This window comes from Fukomys damarensis, unplaced genomic scaffold, assembly GCF_012274545.1.
Source record: "Fukomys damarensis isolate Sample0158 unplaced genomic scaffold, DMR_v1.0_HiC HiC_scaffold_4, whole genome shotgun sequence".
Classification (NCBI taxonomy): domain Eukaryota; kingdom Metazoa; phylum Chordata; class Mammalia; order Rodentia; family Bathyergidae; genus Fukomys; species Fukomys damarensis.
In genome coordinates this window covers 63,635,976-63,659,185 of record NW_022900916.1, presented here as the reverse complement: position 1 = coordinate 63,659,185, position 23,210 = coordinate 63,635,976, and the positions used below count along the sequence as shown (strand labels likewise).

At 39.3% G+C, this 23,210-nt stretch overlaps 1 protein-coding gene and 1 long non-coding RNA gene across 5 annotated transcripts in view; one reads left to right on the top strand and one right to left on the bottom strand.

Moving 5' to 3' along the window:
- Positions 1 to 23,210, top strand: part of Cdk14 (cyclin dependent kinase 14) — a 556,731-nt gene that overhangs the window by 455,294 nt on the left and 78,227 nt on the right. For all 4 annotated transcript variants that reach the window (XM_010609534.1, XM_033758509.1, XM_033758507.1 and 1 more), the window contains exons 12-13: positions 6,163 to 6,302; positions 12,420 to 12,563. In XM_010609534.1, the coding sequence (XP_010607836.1) occupies positions 6,163 to 6,302; positions 12,420 to 12,535 (256 nt within the window). In that variant the 3' untranslated portion in view covers positions 12,536 to 12,563. The remainder of the gene's footprint in view (positions 1 to 6,162; positions 6,303 to 12,419; positions 12,564 to 23,210) is intronic.
- Positions 7,947 to 11,740, bottom strand: LOC117284119. The gene is made up of 3 exons (XR_004515206.1): positions 11,656 to 11,740; positions 11,245 to 11,388; positions 7,947 to 8,100 (listed from the first exon to the last, which is right to left on the bottom strand). It is a non-coding gene; the product is annotated as an uncharacterized LOC117284119 (long non-coding RNA).

Genomic DNA, 23,210 nt, shown 5'->3' with positions numbered 1-23,210 from the left:
ACACACACACACACACACACACACACACACACACACACACACACACACACACACACACACACACACACCAGGCACAAGGGAGGGTTTCATCACTATCTCATCAAGAAGCACATGAGAGAGCTTCCCTGGGGTATGCATGGGAGGGTTGAATTAAAATGAGGAAAGCATTTTCTAAGAGCTCAGACCTAGATGGGTAAACCTGGGGGACCTTCTTTTCTGTTTCCTCATTACTAGTTTAAAGATTCGCTGAGGCTCATTAGAAGGTTCCTTTCACTTCTCTCTACTAGAGCTTCATCCACAAAGCACTGAACATTTCAAGTGTGCTATATTGAAGTAGACTTTAGTTTCTTTACATAATTTCTGTATTCTGGATTCAGATTCTTTTAATTCTTAAATAATCTTGTAGAATGCTTTTTAACTCACATGACTCAAGTGACTTCACCTCTTGTGAAGTTACAAACAGAATAATACAACTAGCATGACCTTAAACAGGTGTATAAATTTTGAAAGTTATATATGTGGTGTTGTGTTAGCCACAACACTGAGAATGTGTGGGTGACTTATGACACCACTCTCCTGAGAAGGAAGGCTTCCGAGTTGTACACTGGCCATCTGAGGTTGGCACGCTGCCATCTAAGTGACCTGAATACCGGGTTATGTCTTAGGAAAAGGAAGTCTCTCGAAACCTGGCTCTTGTATTGCTGTCCACTGTGTCATAGGCCTTGGAGAGGGCTAGTGCCTGCTGTTCTGGCATTAATTGGAGATGGAACAAAATATGAAGATGCTGTGACATTCAGGAGACAAAAGCAGAGTGGAACTTAGCTTATATGTTTGGGGAAGTGTGGCCCTAGAGTACAGCTGTGTTTTGCAGATACTAATAGTCATAGAAACAACTATTATATTAAATAAAAAACTGGTGTATCTGATGCTAGTAAGACAGGACCAAGATTATCAAAAAAGTCTCCATAGGCATATTTATAAGCAAGTTCACAAGGCCTCAAACCTGACAGAATTGCAATTTCTGGGAATGAATTATAATCAGTCTGTTATGGATACTTAGTGAAAGATGCTTGCTGTGCAGCTGTTATAGTTTATATCTAGATGTCCCCACAGAGCCTCATGCACTCATATAAATGGAGCTTTGAGGAGATGATTTGAGTATTAGGTACAAGACACTCATCAGTGAATTAGTTCACAAAGTTATAACTAAATGTGATAGGAGGGCATGGATCCCTGTAGCTGATGGGTCCTCACCCAAGCTAGTCCCACCTCTTGGAGCTTCTCCTCTACCAACAACTCTCCCACTCTGCCTTCCTCCTTCCCTCCATCTCTCTCTCTCTCTCTCTCTCTCTCTCTCTCTCTCTGCTTCCTACCACCCGCCATGAGCTCTTTTCTCCTCTGCCATGCCCCACTGCCATGCCCCTCTGCCATGTGATCCTGCATTGGAGCCAGAGAACTATGGACTGAAATTCTACAAACTGTGAAACAGAGTAAACTTTTCCTCCTTAGAGTTGTGGGTGTTGAGTATAGTGTCTCAGAGACAAGGAGGTAACTAAGACAGCATCATTTAAAATATGCTTATTATTTGTATCAACAAACTTTTCCTAAAATCACCAGTTTGTCTTCTTCAAATCCACTCTCCTGCCAGAATCTTACCAATATATAAGAAACGTAGAGAGACTGGGTGCTACAATACTCGGCATAACCCTTGTATGTTTTCTTTACCGTACAGAATTAAAATCCCAGGAACTGGCATAGACCTGTGGTTTATTTCCTCCATCATTTCAAACAGTGGTAGTAGGACCTATGTAGCTACTTGCCTGCTACTTTATATGTCCCGCATTTAAAACAGTATACATCAGATTTGTGTAGCCATTGGTTTTGTTGGGTTTTGTCCAAGTTTTAGGATGATTTCTTAATGTCTTTCTATAAATTTTATTTGTGCTGTTATGAAAACTTGCATTTTAAAAGACACAAACCATGGTGGAAAAGTTCATGTAAAGTCCACATTGTACAGAAGCACATTATCTTTAATGTCTCCAGACAAAAAAGTCTTAAGGTTAGTTTAATGTTTGTACTTTAGGGTACAACTTGAAAGAGAGGGCCTGAAGAGTTGAGGTGAGCTATTATTTTTAGCAAAATGAGTTGCCTTCTGCAGGACATATGCCCTTTAATTTCATAAATATTTTAAGGTAGACAAGTTTTGTGGTTGTAGCTAATATAATTCTTAATAATAACATTTTTTAAATCCTATATTTTTTTCCAATTTATTGGAAGTTGTTCACCAGCTATTTCCATGATGTTTTTCCTCCTCTTACCCAACTCTCTTTAGAAAAAAAGTGAGTTTTTGTTAATAAATTGAGAAGATACATACTTTATATGCCAAGCTGAATAACCTAATATTTGCATATTTAAAATTTTGTTTTACTATGCAATTGATAAAATAGTGATTTGTGTTGATGTTAGTTCAACTATATGCATATACTATCTGGGTTGTTTATATGTGTAGTAAGAAATAATTTGTCAGTATCCACCAGCTTATAAAAATGTACTAATTAAAATGCTTTATGTAAAAAAAAAAGGTATAGTATTAGAAAATTGGTTAAGAAATAGATTAGCAATTGCAAATATATTCTTTTAAGATCATGATACACAGTATATTTACTATTGTTCTCTAATTATTTGTGTTATGAAAAAATTTTTTCATAGAACTTTTTATATTTTCTTTATTAATATCTACTTGTATTACATTAAAATAAAAAGTACTAAGCATCTGACAAAATAATGAAATACAAAGAAAAGTAAGAGTTAAGAAGATTGAAACTGTAATGTATGACTTCTAAAATAGAAGATAGAAGATGTTGAATTTTAAACTCAGTTTGAAAAAGAAGGTAGGGAAAAGGTAAAAGAAGTTAAAAATTTGAATGCAGAGTTAGGCTAATAACGATTCAGAATAGACCAGGAATCACAACTGTAAATAAACTTTCTTTCTAGATCTCCTCAGAAGGTTTGTTTAATTGGATAAAAAGTTAAGCCAAGCTAAATAACATTTATGAAGGAGACACCTTAAAATTAACTATAAATATATAGTAACATATATTTTTTTTTCTTGATTCTGGACACAATACCAGATTCCCAGAAATTAAAGGAGGAGAGATTTAACTCGGCTCATATTTTAAGGAGATTCAGTCCATGGTCAGCTGGCTCTAAGACAGGAAGATCATAGAGGAAGGGTGTAGTAAGGCCCAGATGTTCGGTTCCTGGCAGCTGGGAAGCGGATCAGGGGAACAGTACCAGATACAGCACCCAAAGTCACATTCTGAAGACTCACTCAGACACACCCAGATGTATGCAAACCAATCAAATTGATGCAATCAAGCTTAATCGTCACAGAATATAAAACATTAAAAGCGGGCAGATGACAAAAGGTGCACCAGGGAAATACTAAACAAAAGAAAGCTGAAGTCCTTAAGTTAATGTGAGGGAAGAAAAAGAAATTTAGTTTTGTAAAGATAGAAAAGATCACATTGTAAAGTTTTAAGACTAATACCGCAAAGGTATAATTACCTAGCCTTACAATATATAAAACAAAAATTGCTAGACTTACAAGGAAAAGTTGAAAACATGTGCCATCACAATGGGAGATTGCGAACAACACAGTCATTCTAAAAGTCTGATAAGGATCACCCATGACTTCAGATAAAACTTCTAATTAGGACATTTTACATGGATTCCCAAAAGCGTCATACTGCACACAACGTAAATGGTTGCAAAAAGTGGTTTTAACAGCGACAAATGTTAAAAATGCCAGGAGAATGTCAGAGTAAAATTAGATCTTGAAAATACAAGTGTGAAACAGAATTTCTAAACTAAACTTTTATATAATAAGCTAAACATTTTGTATAAAGTACATATAACAAATAAAATGTTACTTTATTGACGTTAAAATTTAATGTCATGTAACGTGGTGGGCTCTCTTACATTGATGAATGCATTATATTTAGGCATATGTATTATATCTAAATGTAATCAGTAATCTATTGCAAAAGCAGATATAAATATCAGTCTTCAAAGCGGTGATTCAAATATGATTCATTGTTGGAAAACTGCATACACATGTGATTCATCATTGTTGTTTAGGAGATGAGAAAATAGTATGTGTGGTTTTGTATTTCATATATTCTAAAGTAATGAATTTAGTGTTCAATAGTTTCACACCAAAGGCTGTAATCGCCTTCCTATTCTTCTACATGTACTATAGTAACACACGATTTTAGTGCTTAAAAATATCTCTTGTCCCTTTTAATTAATATATGCTTGAATTTTTTAAAACTGTGTCAAGCCCAAAATTCATATCTAACCCCAATCTGGCACCGTTTCATTTTATCAAATCTACAGAAAACTGTACAAGTGTGCTGCTCATCAAGATTATGTAAAAACTATCCATTCAATATAAGTGCAGTTCTTACCATGAAATCCATCTTAAACTTTGGTTGTTTTTTTTTTGTTTTTTTTTTGGTTGTTGTTTTTTCAGCTTTAATTGAGTTTATTGGTACATTTTAGGAATACAGTACAGTTATATTCATTGTTGGGATCTTGTACCTCTACATGACAAGTCTTGATTCTCATTTTTTCCCCTTACCCCTTTTTCCTTTTCTTGGTACTGGGAATCAAACCTCAAGACTTTGCATTTGCCAGGCAGGTGCAGTGCCACTGAACTGCATCCCCAGCCCTCAAGAAAGTCTTGAGGAGAGGAAAAAATAATTAGCAGCAAGGAGATTGTGAAGAAACTTAAGAATGCTTCCTTTTGCAAGGATGAATCTCTGTTTCCTAGGCAGAGATATTTAAAACCAATCTGTTGAACACTGTGGCAACTAAACACTGAACCAGGCTGAGACTCTCACCTGTGAAAACAGAGAGGTCTCTCAGTCTGGAGCTGGGGGCTAATATTTTTGTTTTTCTCCTCTTCTCTACCTGAATTCTTCACCTGCTTTCTTTCCTCTTCCTCAGTCTTGACTCCCACACTCCATAACAAGTTAAAATCAGTCCCTAAATTGCTGCTTGAGGAGAACTGTGTTGGCCATTGAGAAAAGATAGCTTTTAACTAATTGTATGTTCGGTGGCTTCGAGGCTTTTTTTTTAAAAAATACTGGGAAAAGCAACTTTTCTTTAGTCCCTCTGTCTACCTCTGAGAGTCACTGCAAGCATTGCGCTGTATTCCAGAAATTCAGAGACCCAGGCCTAAAAGCCCAGTGAGGATATGGATTGTTAATCCAACAATCTGCACCCACCTCTGTGTCCTCTTTTCTTCCACCTCCATTAAATCAGGACAGTTTCTTAACTGTAATGGGAGAAATGCCCAGGAAAGTGTCTGACACGTTCAACTATCCATAAATGGTAGCCATTAGCAAGAATACTCTTACTCTCCACTGTATGTTAATTATCCAGGTTTGATTTCAGGAGCAGAGAAATAGAAATTCCATGCAAAGTAAGGCTGGGCTGGACTCATCGGTGTGGCCAACCATTTGAAAGCCTCTACCACATGAAAGCCTTACTTTTCTCCTTTGTTCGATAATCTTGAGACACATATTTTCCATCTACTGTTGTTTTAAAGGTCACCTTGAATTGATTCAGTCTCGTATCATTTAAGCATGTCCCCTTTTGTTAACCTGTAGGTTAATATAATGATGGTTGATATTTGACAGCACAGTTGTTTCAGTAATTTTATTTTCAATGCAAGAAAACATAAATTTTTAGAGGAAAAGTAATTTTAGTAACTAGAGAATTTAACAGAAGTCCCATTTTAATTTTTATAATTATTTGGTCATAATTTATTATGACTATCCAGATATGTATATAATACATGGGTTCTATGAACAACTATTTAATAAATTGTCTTTTGAAATATTTTACCTCTGCACTTAGCTTTAGCCATTCTGAAAGTATCAAACCTTTGCTTACAGTAGAAATATGTTAAATCAATAATACTAGGATATCCAGAGTAAAAGTCAGTTTGAAGTAACAGATATTCTAGGAATCAATGAATTCTGCTTGTTCATTTTGAGTGCGTAATTCAGGTTGTTTTCCTGACCAAGAGTAAAATGAAGTATTTAGTGGATTTTCCTCTTTGATCTGATTTGTCTCTTTTGTTTGTGTTCTTAGGCTCAGCTATGTGAATCATGCAGAGGACCTGGCCTCCAAGCTTCTGCAGTGCTCCCCAAAGAACAGACTGTCTGCACAGGCCGCCCTGAGCCATGAGTACTTCAGTGACCTGCCCCCGCGGCTATGGGAGCTGACTGACAGTGAGTAGGGCGCCTCTGCAGTATGCAGCCAGAGCACCTCTCCATTTTTGTACAAGATGCTGCAAGCGTGTGTGCATTATGTACGTGTGTGTGTGTGTGTGTGTGTGTGTGTGTGTGTGTGGAGAGAAAAAGTGTGTGCTTGTGGGAGAGGAGGAGAGGTCAACCGTGTGTATATATTTGGTGGAATCCTGCCATTCAGTTGCAAGCTTACCAGACAGGGAGAAAATGGATTCCTCTTTTGCTATCTCTACTCTGCAGTCTGCAGCTGTGTGTCTTTGTATTTGATTATGTGTGTGTCCAAAAACTGATCTGAGCAGTCGTAAAGGAAAATATGATTTACATATTTAGTACTTTATGCATGCAGTACTATTTTAACTGGCTGCAGTACACAGAGAAGAAATGATTTATTCCTGTTTGATTCTCAGAGACCGTCTCGGTTGTAACAATAACCTTAGAAAGGCCTGGTAGGCAGTGAGCTGAAGAGTGGAGCTGGCCATTGGCCGATGCACTGAATGAACATGTAAGAACTGAAGACGTGATTCCTTTCACCTAGATGGAGTCTTAGTATTTCCACAGACAGCTCTTCTCTGTATCTTTTAAAACAAAGCACATTCCTGCATGGGTTTTTGTTTTGTTTTTCCAAAGTGTTCATATTTACACAGGCTTTTTCAATTACATTTAAAATATTTGGGGGAGGATTCTTTCCAAGTGTGAAACCAAATTCTTGTGAAATTTTGCAAAATACTATTGCAGTAGGAATATTTTTATTCAGTGGTGAAACATTCTTCCCAAATTCCCATTAGTTATTTTTTCTCATACTCTTTTTCTGGTTGCCTTAAAAACAGCATAGTACATATACACATTAATAGGATCTTAGACGTTTTTCTATCCCATTGCAGTTTTGGATTTTTCTTAACAATAATAACCCTTTGTTTTAGAACTAATTCTCAAGTAACAACTCTTGAGGATTCCTACCAGAAATATTTTCTGATATTTCACACTTATTTTCAATGACTTTTTTTTTTTACTCTGAAGTGACTAGTTATATTAGCCTATTACTCCGTATGCTTAGCAAATCCTTATTAACCTTTCACATATTCCCAGCTCCTATATATTGCCCTACTTCCTTTCTGAATTTCTACTCGCTGATCCTTATAGAAAATGACCCCCAATGTTTGAAAAAAATGAAGCTGAAATCTCTATGAATTGGTGGCACGTCTTCCTATCCTGAAAAAGGACGATGCAGTAGGTTCATTAGTCTCTGGCTTGTCGAGTGCAAACCTGTGGTTTGTTTTCCTTGGGTGGTGCAGGTTATAACTTGCTACTGCTCCTCCTTCCTGACATCTCAATCCCATCTGACTCGATGATTGAGTGTAAGCCAGGATTTTGATGGGCTGTGGAATCTGAATTCGCTAGTAGTACTTTTCTGTTAATATGGCCTTATTACCCACTTGCCACTTAGTTTATCAGCCCGTGGTTAAATCCAGTTTCCATCAGTGGGTAAACGCCTCCGCATTATCACTCGGCAGCAGACTGCCAACGGAGCCAGCCTTGTCCTCATCATTAGCAAGCACAATGTATGCAGAACACCAGAGGGGAATTAAAACCACAAAAAAATACCTCAGGGTGGCATTTTTAATATGAGAATTTAATTTGTAATTTCACAGATTAAGAATTTTGGCTGCATTAATCCCTTTATCAGCTCACAGCAGGCTATTTGCAGAAGTATAACCATAAGGCGATATTCACTGGCAGAAACACATCTTTGCATAACGTTAGACATCAGGAGCAGTGAAACCTTTTGAAGGGGGGAGAATAAAGATGGAAAATCATTATATTTTTAAAGCAAGATTCTGCTAAATGCCTCCAGTAACAATTTTCAGTTACAGAAATGCTATTTCTGTGTCTCTAAGATAATCATTGTGAAGCATAAATCCAGTCACAAGAAAGGACAATCCCAGTGCTAAATACTATAGTCATTTCTATTTACAGCAACCAACATGGCTCTATTTGTAAACATGTTTGCAAAACAAAGAATTCTGACACTCTAGAGACTTTGGGAATTCGTTCCTTTGAGTGAAATGACTGTTTTGGTGACTCTGTTGTCTGGGCTAATGTTCTGCAGACTATATTTAGAAATCCTTAAAATTATTAAATTTAAATTTCACATTCATCCTGTCATGTAACGGTACAGGATCCCAGTAATGAAAGTAACTGTACTGTATACCTAGAATGTACTGATAAAAACAAAAAGAATAAATAAATTTCACATTAGTGAAGAGTCTTGTAAAAGTTCACTGGCCAGTGGCAGCAGCAGCAGCAGCAAAGCAACTGACGTACTTCCCTTCCAAGGAGGTCTGAAGGAGATCCTCCTGCCGAACCAATACATGGATCGTCTTATTGACCCAGTCAAAGTTCAGACTCGCCCGTTCTGAGAACCTTATTGTCTCAGTCTGCACAGACTGCCATGATGAAACGCATGGAGGGCTTAAACAATAGCATTCATTTCTCACAGTTTAAAGCCCAGGTGAAGGTGTTAGCAGATCTGCTTGCTGCTAAGGACTCTCACCCTGGTTGGTAGAAAGCCACCTCACTCTGTCCTCACAGGTGGAAAGGGCATTTCTCTCTTCCTCTCCTTGAAAAGCAACCCATCTCATCATGAGGATCCCATTCTTCGACCCCATCCAACCCTTATCTCCTCCCAGTGGCCCCATTTCCAAGTACCAACACATTTGGGGTCGGGGTATGAACACATGATTTGGGGGAAGTAATTACGTCTCTCTGTACTGTCATTCCCTACGATCGTTCATAACAGTTTCTTAGAGAATGTCCACAGAAGTCAAGTACCGTACTTACACAGGCTAGAAGTGAAACTGGGTTCAAGGGAGATCAAGAAGAAGTTAAGAGCAGGCGCCAGCCTTCTTGGCCTGCGCTGCTCTGCCATACTCTGTATGATGAGTATCAGTGTTTTTGGAGCCTGGGAAACATGGGACACTGCAGCCTTTCCATAGATTAGTATAAAAACAAGGTGGTAGGTCGGCCATGGTGGTGCACACCTGTAATCCCAGCACTCGGGAGGCTGAGGCAGAAGGGTTGCTATGACTTTGAGGCCAGCTCGGGCTACGTTATGAGTTCAAGGCCAGGGTGAGCTACATAGTAAGACCCTATCTCAAAAAGAAGGGGGGGGCGATAGATTAATGCTATTCTCTCATTTCCTTTGGAAGAATATGTAACAATATAATATCTTTCTTCTTTTGTTATACCTTGAATCTTCATCAGGTTACTGTTTTTAATAAAACTTAAAGTTTCTTCATCAACTTAGCTGGTGTCTACTGTCCCAGCAGCCTCCACAGACCCAGCCTGAAGAGCACTTACAAGGGATCCAGCTGTACAGGTCGCTCTGCAGACCCTCAACATCAGGACGGGGTTAGGGCCACAGCGCCAGTGACGTAACCAGTGTGGAGGACAGAGCATGCCTGGAGGCCACACACATATCGATCAAGGAGCACAGGCCGGAAGAGAGAGGGACCCACAGGCCAGGGTTTCCATGGGGTCCAGGTTCATCCTAACAGATCTCCCTTGAGGAGTTTTAACTGGTAGATTTAAGCAAGCAGACTTCAGTGGCCAGGGGTCACACTGTAGCTGCAGACTATGGGACCATCAGGCAGGCTGCCTTTCGATGTCCCGTAGGGAAGTTGGTCACCAGGGGCCAACTATATAAGGCAGATATTTGGATAGACCAGAACTAGGAGCAAGGGTGTGGAAGAGTGACAGAACTGGAGACTCAAGGGTGACGGCCCTGCTTTTGGTGTGAGAAAATCCAGCTTATGTGCAAAGTCAACATGGAAGCACATTAAAACTGTATGCATTCGTTACAGTTATATAGTCGAAATTTAGAAGTATTATTTTAGTGTATCATCAAAGAAGGGATTATAAAAGCATCATGGATGAAAAATGATGCAGTTCCCTGGAGACCTGACGGTTACAATTGGCTGATTCTGGTGACACCGTGCCCTTCACCCTCTGTCCTGAAATCCCAGCAGTCTTGCCCACTTCTTCTCACAGACTTAATTGCAGAAAAGCGAGTGGAAGGCTGGTGTAGAAGAAATTCATTACTCATCCCAAATACACCACAGACCACTCTCCTGTGTATACTATCAAGTTACATAAATAATTAAAGCTGAGTTACCCTTGTCAGAGTAAATGAACAAAATACACTTCATAGCACAGAGCCCTTGATTTTATTACATTCATTTGCTAATTCACAAAACTCCAATCCAGTAAGAGCACACCAACAAATTAGTACAGTGTGAAGAGCGCTGAGCTGGGAATCAGACCACCTGAATTCTAGCTTTAGCACCACTTACCTGGCCAGGCAACTTTGGCAAGTACCTTTAGAGAACAAGTCGGGTGGACACAGCAGTCCCAGGGGACCTGTCCAGATTCCATGTTGGTAGGTCTTTCTGTGTAGGCCTGTGTGCTACCCTAACTGCATGCCATTGTATGGCTTCGTGTCATCCTTTAAAAAATAAAATGACCACATTCACTTCGAGCATGTCTGCTGCTATCAGATTCTGTCCTAATTCCTTTCCAACCGTGCTTCCGTACCCACAACTCCCAACCTCCTGATTTCAAAGCTTTACACATTGTTCTTTTTTCAGGCTTCGTCTTGATGCATCAGAAGAATTTTTTAACATATTGCCCCCCCTCCCAGTAATACTGCTTACGCTTTGTTTCCAGGGCAGGATTCTCTCATGGTTTTGTTTTGTCTCCCTAAACTCTGCCTTTCAGATTCCTCTGCCTATTTCTCCTCCTCTGCCAGACCTGTCATTTTGAAGAGCATCCCTTGGCTTAATCCTCAGCTCTTTCTCTCCGCATAAACTCGTGGGGGTCCTGATGATCTCACCCAGTCACAAGATTTAAACATCCCAGAAACACTTACAGCTTCCAAGGTTCAGTGTGCAGTCCTGTGGCCCCTGACTTCATGTTTTCGTATCCAGTGTCCTTCTCAGCATTTCCACGTGGCCATCTACCGAAACTAAATTGCTAATCCTTTCCCCAAATTTTCTCCTTCCCCAGTCCTGCCCTGTGAACAAAGGGAGACACCATTCCTCCAGCTGATGGGAGTTAATCTTACTCCTCTACCTTTGTTACACACCCTGTCCAGTCTTCACCACGTTGCCAACCCCCTGCCCATACCCTCACCACCTGTGTTTAGCTGTATTTTTCTAGCTCCTTCCTAACTGGTTTTCTTCCCACTCTGTCCGCTTGTCTGGAGTCCATTCTGGCTATTTTTTCTCTTGCATTTTGTACTTTCTCTCCCTCAAGATAAATGCAAAGCTTGCCCTCTCACCTCTTTGCAGTCTCTGAGCAAATGTTCCTTATCATGGATGCTTTCCCTCCTTCTACTCCAAAACGTCTGGTTTCTTCACCCTGCTTTGTTTGTCTTTCTAACATTTCCCACTACTGTGTTTATATCTGTTTGGTTGTTTACTGCCTGTCTCCCCTGGCCAAAATCTACAAGCACAGGAATTTCCTGATTCGTTTGCTGCAGGATTCTACAATTCCTAGAATAATGTGATTCAGTAGATACATCTGTTGCCTTCACTTCTTAGTCCTCCATTCTGTCCTAAATACTTTCCATGAATGAATGAAAACTGGCACAAAGACAGGACAAAATGTGTTGCTTCCAAATCAAGGTGAATCATTCTAGATCAGAATAATGTGACAGATTCATCTCTGCTATGGGTCTGAGAGAAAGGCAGGCTCTCCCATTGTGCGTGTGTGTAAATATGTGTGTGCCTGAGACAACTTGGTATTTTATTTTATTTTTTTTCCGACTGCAGATTTTATTCAAGGGGTGGGAGTAGAGGGAGAGAGCAGAGAGAGAACAGATAGAGCAGAGAGAGAGAGAGAGAGAGAGAGAGAGAGAGGAGGAAGAAGAAGAAGAAGCAGAAGGAGAGAAGATACAACTTGGTATTTTAAACATTAACATGTACCACAGTGTTCATTGTGCTGGACATCCAGAATTCTACCTCAATGCCTAGTTGTTTTAAAAAGAAAATATTATAATACACACATAAATATATAAATGAAAACTTTTTGTTCTGTCCTCAGTGTCTTCTATTTTTACCGTCCCTAATGTGAAATTGCAATCAGAAGCTGGAGAGAGCATGCGGGCCTTTGGGAAGAACAACAGTTATGGCAAAAGTCTATCAAACAGCAAGCACTGATGAGCACAGTATTCTCAAGAAAGCACAGGTAAGCTGGCACCCTTTGCCTGAAAAGTAGTATTTAATACATATTGAAGAGATCTTTAAATGAAATATTTGAGACTCATGGCCTCCACTCCTGAAACTGTCTTCCGTGCCTTTTGGGATTAGTATGGCATTTGTGAACCATTCTAGTGAGGCAGAGTGCAGTTGCTTATCTCTACATTTTCAGGCACTTACCAGCTTCTAACCAAAGCTATATTTTATGTTGCACTTTAGTTGTATTATCCATAAGCAAACCATTTGAGTCGTAAACAAATCATCTTAAGAGCTCACACACTCTTCCTTGAGGTTAGAAAAAATTTCCTTGTGGGCAGTGTATCTTTCCACAGACCTGATTTGTTTGGCCCATGCAATTTTTTAAAAATTAGTTGCTCGTATTTTTCAATTGTCAGGTTTTACACAAAAAGTCTAGATTACTAGCTTTTCTTGAAAAAGCAGAAACTCTAGCAATACAGCACCTTCAAACTTACCAGAAGGTTTTACGTGTGACTGTGGCTGCTTCCTTTGGTAAAGGCAGCCACTTCCCTGTTTAGTTTAGCTCGGTTCCTAGGTGGACTACATCACCGTTTCTGATTCCTGTCTGTCCTACAACACAGACCTTATTATGATTAAGCTTATCTTTGTCACTGCTTGATTTGACCTCTCCTGTTTTGTGGATAGGAAGCAGAATCTAAATATGACAATGTCGGGGCACCTCAGCCTGTCCTACTCATCACATGTGCTACATGGTGACAAGTATGAGATGGCAACTTCTGACAAAACTGCGTTTCTTAGTTGCCATATGGAGATGTTGGGAGTGTGTGTGTTTCCTTTCAATGTAACACAGTACTCCAAAGCAAATAGAGAAGGAGCTTCCCTTTGTGGAGTAGACTTGTGACACTGTTTCTGCACGCTTGTACTTTGCTCCTGGGAATTTTCAGTAGTTAAGTGTTGGACCAAAGCAAGGGACATATATAGTATTGCAGAGATGGTTTTTCCTTCTTCTGATCTCAAGTATGTTAAGGGACTAAATTGACAGTGTAGCAAAAGCACAAAATTAGACTTCACATTTTCTGGTGGATGATCACTTGTGGTTGAACTGTTTCAATACTTAACTTTTTTGTACTCTCAACATGGAAGCTTATTTTGGCTTCTCAGGGATATGGTGGTGATTTATGAGTTATTTGGAGGCAAAAGATTACCAAGTAACTATAATATGTAAACGCAAGTCAGAGGATGTTACTATTCAACTTGCCTGCTCTGTTGGTAAGAATGGGATTTTTCCTTTTGCCTGTTATTTCTCCCTATTGGATACAAAGTTACCTAGAAACACAACTTTATTGAGTAGCAACTGGGCTCCTACTTTGAATTTCAGCTGGTCAAATAGTGAAGCTGAGTTTTTGACCAGTTACCTCTTGGTTCTAAGAATGGTTTTGATTCATGAAGACTGTAACATATACTTTTTAAAGTATTTAACCTCCTTTATCATAATCAGGGGTCCTGACTTTATAAATCCCTTAGCCAATTCAGTAGTACAAAACCAAAAAAGTGACTTTATTTGCACAGCTAACTCTCTCACACACACACACACACACTCAGGCCTGAATTTCAATTACAGGACCATGTCCTTTCTTCCTGGCTCTTTCTGATCTCCTGACCTGAGCCTGGCCAGTCAAAGCTGCTAAGGACTTGTTTCAAGTCAGCTTATCCTTGTAAAATAAAATCAAGCTGACTGAACACTAACATTATCCAAAATGTCTCAAAAACTGCTAATTGAAAAATAGTTTTAAAGGGTGTTCAGATCTGCAGCCATCAGTATTTGAAAGTTTTTACAATTTTAAACTTGGTGGGTTTTTTGACAGTATGTTTTTGAAACTAGATCAAAGGTTATATTGGCACAATGAAAGATTTTCTGTGGAATTACTTGAGAACAATACAGATATTTTCTCCGTGAATTTTGTTTTCTCCACATCTGCTTTTAAAGCTTTAATATTATTGTTGTTCTAAATCCAAATACCTCAGCTTGATTCTACATGATACTGAAGAAACATCTCAATTTTTCTCCTCTCAGAAAAGCTGCAGGAAAGCTGGATTCTAACAGTTTTTTTGACAGTTTGCAGGAAAAGAAATCATTTTAATATCCATCATTGCAGGGTTTATTGTTTGTAATTCTAATCAAATGGCACCATCTTGGAGATCAAGTAATACAGCCTCTTTATGAGCCTCATATATCATCTAGAACGGCCTTTTTCTGAGTAATAGCTGAGTATCAAATTAGAGACAGTGGAGAGCAGAAAGCCTACCCGAATAAGATATCCTTAAAGAAAAATATGTAATTTTCTAGACTTTGACTTTCTTACTGTTGTTGAATCCATTAGCCGTTCAGAGAAGACTGTGGCATCTTAAATTTTCACTGAATGTCCTAGTTCTTCACAAAACCCAGAGCTTGAGAAGGGGAGGAGAGATGAGGAGTTTGAGGGCTCTGAGAGGCTGGATTCAGGCGAGCATTTCAAGCACCTCTCTCTGGGGGAGGACTGGGGAGAAAGTGTGGAAAGTAGACTGCATCGCTCCATCTTTAAAAGAATCGGGGGTGAGCAAAGAGGGCTGTTTCCGGTCTTTACTTTTCTCCCATACCTCAATGCTACCTTTTTCTTTGCTTGCATACTAAGGTCGTTTCAATTATTTAGTTAATAATGCTGAATATGCATAAAATGGCCTTGGTGGTTAAGCTAATGAGGTACGTTTTGCTTTGTGGAGAGAGCAGTTTGGGTTTTAGAATCTTGTAATGGAATTAAATGAAAAGAAAACCACTAGCACCTAAGTTTAAAATGGGACAGGTGCCACCGTTGATCAAAATACTGTGCCTTCCCACATTTTGTTATCCTCTAAAGATATTAGTAGACTAAAGTTTCCTAGATTGTTGCCACTTACTTTATTGCCAGTGAGAAGTAAGACCCTTCTGAAGTCTGAGGAATCCTTAAATGTGTATAAAAAGTTTTTCCCACGGCCAGTCCTCAAAGCTGCATGGAACACAACACCCATTAGTGTCGCCTGTATCATCTGGTGCTGCCAAAATACTCCTGTGCTCTTTGTTCTCTAGTCGTTCTGAGCTGACGTAGGAGCTACACAGTCACTGTGTACTTCTTTCCCAAACACAAAGGATAAGAATGCCACACTGTTCCAGACACCTGTTCTATCATTGTTCTGCAGTAGTCCGTGCTCATTACAGAGCGTTTCTTTTCAGTGAACCAGTTGACCTTCAGACCTCATTAAATCCATAGTATATTTGTGAATATCTAGAGCATGAAAGAATTCTGTTTGGTTCGAGGGCGAGCGGTCAGCTGTGCTTTGTTGACCCTTTTCTTACCTTTTCGTAAATTATCTCCACTGGTCCACGCTGCTTAAGATTTATATAACAATGAAAAAATGGTGAGACTTTTTCTGTTTGCCTCAGTCATCACGTAATGATTTCCTGAAAGTAGTCTGTCAGCTAAAAAAAAAAAAAAAAAAAAAAAAAAAAATAGCATGCAGTAATTTCTAAAGGAAATTTTAAATAACATAAACATTTTTTAGGAATCAGATTCCAGACAGAACCCAGTCCCCCGTGCTTCAGACATCTGGCCTCACCCTCTGAACACGTGGGGGACCAGGGCTGTCACACTCTGGGCGCCAGACCCCCACTGTAGTTCCTCCAGCACAGTTCCTGGTACCCAAGAATCAGCATCTTAGAGAACTCCAGGGGATGTTGGTGCAAGTAGGCTTTGATCCACAGATAATGAAATCTTAAGTAGATATACAGAGATTATATATTTATGAGGTAAGATAATCCATTGATTTGAATCAAGTTAAAGACAAACTGGGAAATAACGCACCATCACGTATAAGAAACAGTGTCAGTATTCCTCCTTTCTTCCCTCCTGTCCTCTTCCAGCTCCTCCTCCTTTCCTTTAAGGGTGAATAGAGTCGTGTCACCCATCTGTAGCAGTGTATGCCCAGTGAAATTTAAATTTCTAATTAACTTTAATTAAATTAAATTTCCCTTTCCTCACTAGTAGTATCATGTTTCAGGTGGTCAGCAGCTGCATGTAGGTAGGAGCCCCGATTGGACAGGGCATCCTAAAATGTTCCACTATATAACGGTGATGAAGAATGTTTTTCCCACCTACTTTTGGAAAGAGGCATCAAGAAAAGTAAATTGAAAGAGTGAAATGAAAATGTATTTCATCTCTAGATGATAACACTCACAGGGCGTCCAGAGTATGCTAGGGGAAAATTCCTCAAGTGAAGACAGAGGCAGGGCCCGGCTGAGAGGGTTAGAGACGAATCTCTGAGAAGGACGGAAAGGAGCACACCGTGGCCGGTGCCCCCAGGCCTGGGAAGCCTGGGACATCTGGCATTGGGAATCTTTCAGGAAAAGGTGACACAGTCGGGCTTCCTCAGTTAACGGGCTGTGAAAGGAAGACAGCTAAGTAGAACTACGGACAAGCTGCAGAGACCAGAATGTCACTCACAGTCCAACAGCAGCTTGGTTTGTCTGCCATCTCAACTCTAGAAACTGCTCCTGCAGAAGCAGACAGCCTGTTGCTCTCCTCCATCATGGGACGTCATGGTGGCTCACTTGTTTGTCTTTGCCTCTACTCACACTGCTTTCATATCTGCTTCACTTTGTAGCATCCACTGACTTGTTTCTGCTCATTCACGGACCTTGCTTACTGTGATTTCTCTTTGTCCCTGTACTTCTGGTGCTCAGCTCTTTTTGCCTCAGATTCAAACCCTCCTAGAGAACAGCTCTTACTGGTAAAACCATCGTCGTCAAGTAGAGAGCAAGGCTGTTATGTCAGTCCCTCCCAGAGGAGCTGTTGGCTGCTTCTGGGTGAAGCTCTGAGCCATGTTTCCGTCAAGTGAGCTGCTGGGATGAGGTGGCCGGCCTATTTAGAGGGACACCCCAGAAGAGGGCACTGGGCTTAGCCACACAGATGCATCTGTGAAACAAGCAGGGTAGCTGAAAACCACCTCGCCTGACCTGCAGACTGTAAGGTGGAAATCAGTCCCAGAAGGAAACTCCATTTATAACTGTAACATTTAAGACCTGCACTTGACTAAAGTTTTTTTTAAGTATATTGCATTTTCTCAACTGTAGTCACAAAAGGAGATAATGCCTGTTAGACTGTATCACCATATAAAAAATTCGAATGTTATATCTTGGTTTATTTCAGTCGCAGGAAGAGTTCTGGTTATTTTGTATAAGTACAGTTACTTTCTGCATGATCGTGTAGTTTTTTTCCCTATCGAACAACAAAGGCTGTACCATCTCTTTTGGCTCATGCAGTTGACCACAGTTGTAGAAATAGGCAAAGAAGAAAAACAAACGCTAGTGTTTCTTGCATATTTTCCCTGAAAGAGTCCTTGGTTGTTTATATCTCTTCCACTGTAGACTAAAGCATACATCTTAATTGAGAAATTAACAGTAGCCACTAATGCATGCTGCATACTATGACTATCAGATTGGGAAGAGGCTGGGTATCGTCCAGTTTCCCATCAACTTCCACCCGCTTCACCTTCACTTCCGCTGTACACTGGGGAATCCGCTATCCCCATTCAACTTTAATGCCAAGTAGCAGGCAGAGGAAGTTTGTCTCTTCGGTTCCCCTTTCTCCCTTCCCTGTCTGCACGCTTCCGTTTTTTGGATTCCCTGATCTACACTGTGCATTAACACCACCCAACAACCATAGGAAAGGGTCAGCAAAGGGCTCTTGGCCTTAGCTGTCTAAACCGCTTCCTATGTGTGAGGATTGCCACCGAGCAGAATGAAAATGAAGTTATATCATATTTTATCCAGAGTGCACCTTTGAAGTACTTACTGAATTTTATATTGACCCAGTGCCATAGCTACAGAAAAGTTCAATGAGCAGCATAAAGAATATCTGATGCCTTTTCTTCGCCTTCCCCAGATGCTAACATTTTTGCTCCATTTGTCACATTGTTTTTCTCATCTGTGTTGTACACAGACATGCGCACATACATGGTTTAAAGTCATTCACGTTTGCTCCTGTTTCTTTCAATATTTCACTTTGTGTTTTTCTTAAGTAATTCAGAGCGAATTTTTTACATTAAAAGAAAGGACAGGTTTTGCCATTGCCTTTCCTTTTCCACATTCTGACTGAGGGTGTTTTTTAAAAAACAAAATGACTGAAAAAGGAGGCAACTAGTTTGATACTCCACGAATCAGTTCTTCCCCCCTGGATCCTTGGAAATTGACTCTATTTTTGTGATTCAGCATTTCCAGATTAGATGAGCTTTCAAATTAGGAAGGAGAGAAAAACAGCACTGCAGCTTGTGTTTTCCGGCTTTTTAAAACCCAAATTAATTTCGTAGGGACCCTTCAGCCAAACAGCATGGGATGAGTGAAGCTTTCTTATAAACAGCAGGCACAATATTAGATGTGACTACTAACCAAGAAACTTGCCACCATATTTGGCCAAACTGTTGGAAGTTAACGCTCACCCATCACAGAGTTATAATCAATTAAGATGCTCTACTTCTTTCTTTGCATTTAATGTTAATTCTTATGAATTTGGGGTACGGAGAGAATCGTCTATGCCCTAAGGCTACCATATGGTATCATTAATACCAGGAGAGCAGCTGAGTCCCACAGTACGGTCTTTGTGGTCTGCTGCTAGTTTGAGAAATGTCTGAGCATAAAAGAAGGTTGCTTGATTTGAAGTAGGCTGATGGTCTGGGATGACATTCAAATGCAGGAAGGTCAGTGCCTAAATGCCAGTGTCAGAAAGTGGCTCAAAACTGTTCACATTGTCCGGTGGGTTCTCGTCGTGCCTCCTAAGATACTCCTCACACAGGAGCTTTGTGTGATAGAAATGGAGTGTGGGATCAGGGAAGGCTAGACGTGAGGGCCCAGGGACAAAAGCCAGCACTTTTCATCCATAGACATATTAAAATTCTAGTCAAACAGCAAGTGCAGTGACAACTACAGCAGTGTATTTCCACCAAGTTAACTGCGTACACTAAATTACCGCAAGTGTCATGACCAAATTGTTGCTGTGCTCTGAAACGCTTCTATGAATAAACTTTTTAAGAACATCAACTTATTTGTGCAAACGAATAATTTAGAGTCTCTTTTGGAACTTAGGATAGCTATTTCTTTTACCAATTTACACACACACACACACACACACACACACATATATATATATATATATATATATATATAATTTCAGTGCATTACAGTCAAAAAGAATAATTTTTACCAGTCAGAGTAAAAATATCATCACAAAGTAGTCAAAGGATTACTTTTTTAGCTGAGGAAATAATATGCAAGGTTTAGGAAAAAATAATATAAAATAGAAATGGATGGAAATGTATCTCACTAAACATCATCATATATACCAAACATGGAATCAAATACTATACTTGGATGAGTTTATTCCCTGTAAATTATTACCATCCTTTTAGTATAGTGTGAATTATGGATAATGCCCTTGGATTTTTAATTGCTCTGGATTATCATTTTCAATACAATTAGTAAAATGCCTTCAATTACATATAATAATTGCTGTAAATGGGGCTATTGGCCTAATTACTATAAAGGGGGAAAGATGTGTGATTATCATTTGCAATTAAATCATGTACAGTATTTATTTTATATTATTACACAATGGTGGAATGACAACACATAATTATGTTGTATCATCCCTTAGTCAACAAACCTACTCTATATTAAGCTACCAATAGTTGTGATCCAAGGCCAGATTAATAACCCACTGAATCTTTCTTCACAAAGTAATTGGGTTATTCTGTGAGCTGGGGACCCACTAAGTGTAAATGTAATTAAATAAACTGATTCTGCAAAGCCATGGCAAATCTGGAAGGAAAAAAATTATTATACCTCCATTAATTACGAATGCCCAGATTATCCTGTTTTGTCAATGTCAAGAATTTAATTCTCCCTTAGCCCAATACTGATTTCTGTCATACCTGCTTGCTTTTATATGAATGTGTAAAAACCAACACTCCTAACTTGTGGCAACGTTTAAAATATGCTTGAGGGGAAAGGGGGCTTTTCTTCACTGACAAACATTATAATCATCCCTGGTTTACAAATGCACACTTAACGAGCTTATAGCACATAATTAATTCTGCAAAGGATGCTGGTTGACAGTGTGGGATTATGAGAATTGCATATTGATAGTGGCAGGAGAAATAAATCTATTTTCTCTGCACAAGGTGGGGTGTTCTGTGTTCTTTAGAAACTGGCACATCTCCGAGGTGTTGCTCTCAAAATGATCTCGGGATGGAAAGAAACCAGTAATTATAGAGCCAGGCATTCAGTTGTGTCCTAATTTTCCCACCAGTTTTTCAGTGTTTCAGCTGCCTCAGAGACTTAAAGTATTCTCATTAGGTAGCTGCAGAGGCAGCCGCTTTTGCCGACTCCCTCATTCTCTCACCCGCTTTTCCTTTTTTTCCGCCTTCCATTCCTGCCTTGGGAGTGACTGTGAAGATCATTTGCTGGAATGATTGGCAGGTTAGAGGATTCGATCAGATGAGTTCCTCTTAGTGTGGGTCAAAAAGGCTAGTTAGCGGGAGCTGTCGAAAAATGCCAGCAGCATTCGAAATGGGAAATGTCGTGACTTCCAGGCAGGGGGTGCCACCTGGAACAGAAAGCCCTCAGCTCATTAGCAAGTTACAGGATGCAGGCTGAACTGGAGGGAGCGGGGAAGGGAAGATAATACCCAATAGGGAAAATGATTGTGAAGTGGAATTGATTTCATGTATAATTTGTTTATCACTAGAGGGGACAAATGCTGTCCTTCTGACGTGAGCGGAGGAGTGTGGACTGTGAATGAAGCAACTTAGCATAATCTCCAGGTTGTGCTTCGGATTTAAAGAATGCAGACTTCTTTATTCTTAACTGTGGAAATGATCAGGTCATGTTACATTAATTAAAGCTGACACATTCTCAAATGTTTTATCTGGGCAGTCGTGGCAATTCCAATTCGTCGAAAACTGATAGAGATGGGCAACTTTAAAAAATAAGAGGGTTTTTTCCCCTCTGTTGATGTGGAAGACTAGCTTGGTTACATGCTGAATTATAACAGGGCTGGTGTTTGTATTCAGTGGTTAGCTAGGCTGCACAAATAAAACCAGAGTTTCAGATTCAAATGCAATCTTATTAATAGAGGCAACCGTGCCTTTTGGGGGACTTTGGTCTAATCCATGTTAAAATAGATATGTGGATTTTAGAATGTAACTATATCATATTGTGTTATCAGGTTAAAATTTAGTCTTAATTTTCTAAAAGAGGAGCTAATTTCATTACTGCCTAGATTAGAATTTTATATCCCACCATAAAGTCAACAATTTGCAGTAGCTTTTTTTATAAACAAAATTAAACTAAGATGGTGCCCTTAGAGAAAATTAATCTGTAAGTCATAAAAAACATAGTGACAAAGCAGAAAATAATATTTTCTAACATGTACTCACTCTAAGCTCAAACTTTAAAGCTTCAAGTGTTTTTACAGTGGATTAAGGGGGCCTTAGTACAAAGTATTTTTCTACCCGAATTCTATTAGCAAATGTATTTTTTGATAAGAAACTTTTATGATATCATTTATCTTTTACATCTCATTGTAAGGCACATATGCCACAACTGCAAGTCTTTCTAAATGAACACTAAAGGATGTTTACTTAGCATCTGAATTCTAGTTAAAATGTATATTTTTAAAATGTCTTTGCCTTCAGTTTCTCTTTTCCCTTAAGTAGTGAGGCATTTTATGAGGCAGTTATTAAATAGCCAAGGCTTGTTTTATCAAGCAGCCTCGGACTGCTGTCTAATGTGAGTAGGAATTTTAAAACCTCCCAGTCAAAACACTGGTGCAGAATTCATTCTCTCCCATATTCAGCATGAAAAGCTTAGCGTTAAGCTACTGGATATAGCTGTCAAGATATACTGCATTAGTTCTGTCAAATCTAAAATTTAAAGTGTCCACGTGAATCCATTCATCCCCTCATTTGGAAATTTTACTGTATGGTCCAGAAGCTGGCCGTGAAAAACAGTTGTTGTTTTTCTTTTTTTATATAAAACACTATTTGAAATGCTTTACCTAAAGTTGAAATTTTTCGTTCTTCCATAGTAACTCGATCTGTTAATAACTATAGCTGTATGAGAAAAAATAAGGCTTTATTTGGGGGTGGGAGATGTGCTGTAAAACATTTGCCTAGCATGTGTGAAGCCCTGTCCGGTCCTCAGAACCACAAATGAATGAATGAATTCAGTGAGTGAGGGAGTGAGTGACCAACCAGCCAACCAACAAAGAATTGTCTGTAGTTATCTACATGTTGACTCTCTAGTCTTTGGCTCCGTACTTCTCAAGACAAGCAGTCCAAAGGTGGCTGGACATGTGGAGTGGAGACTAATGGTCTGTGCCTGCCTTTCCTCATCACCTACCCTTCCATCCACTTCTTGCCCTCAACTCAACTTTCAGAGTCAGCTCTCTGTTCACCAGCTTCATAGATTCTCAACTATTTTGCATTCTTAATTCATTTCCTCTCCTTTAAAATATTCTCTGGTACTTATTGGTGTGTGTGTGTGTATACATATGTATATGTGTATATGTGTATATATGTATATATGTAATAT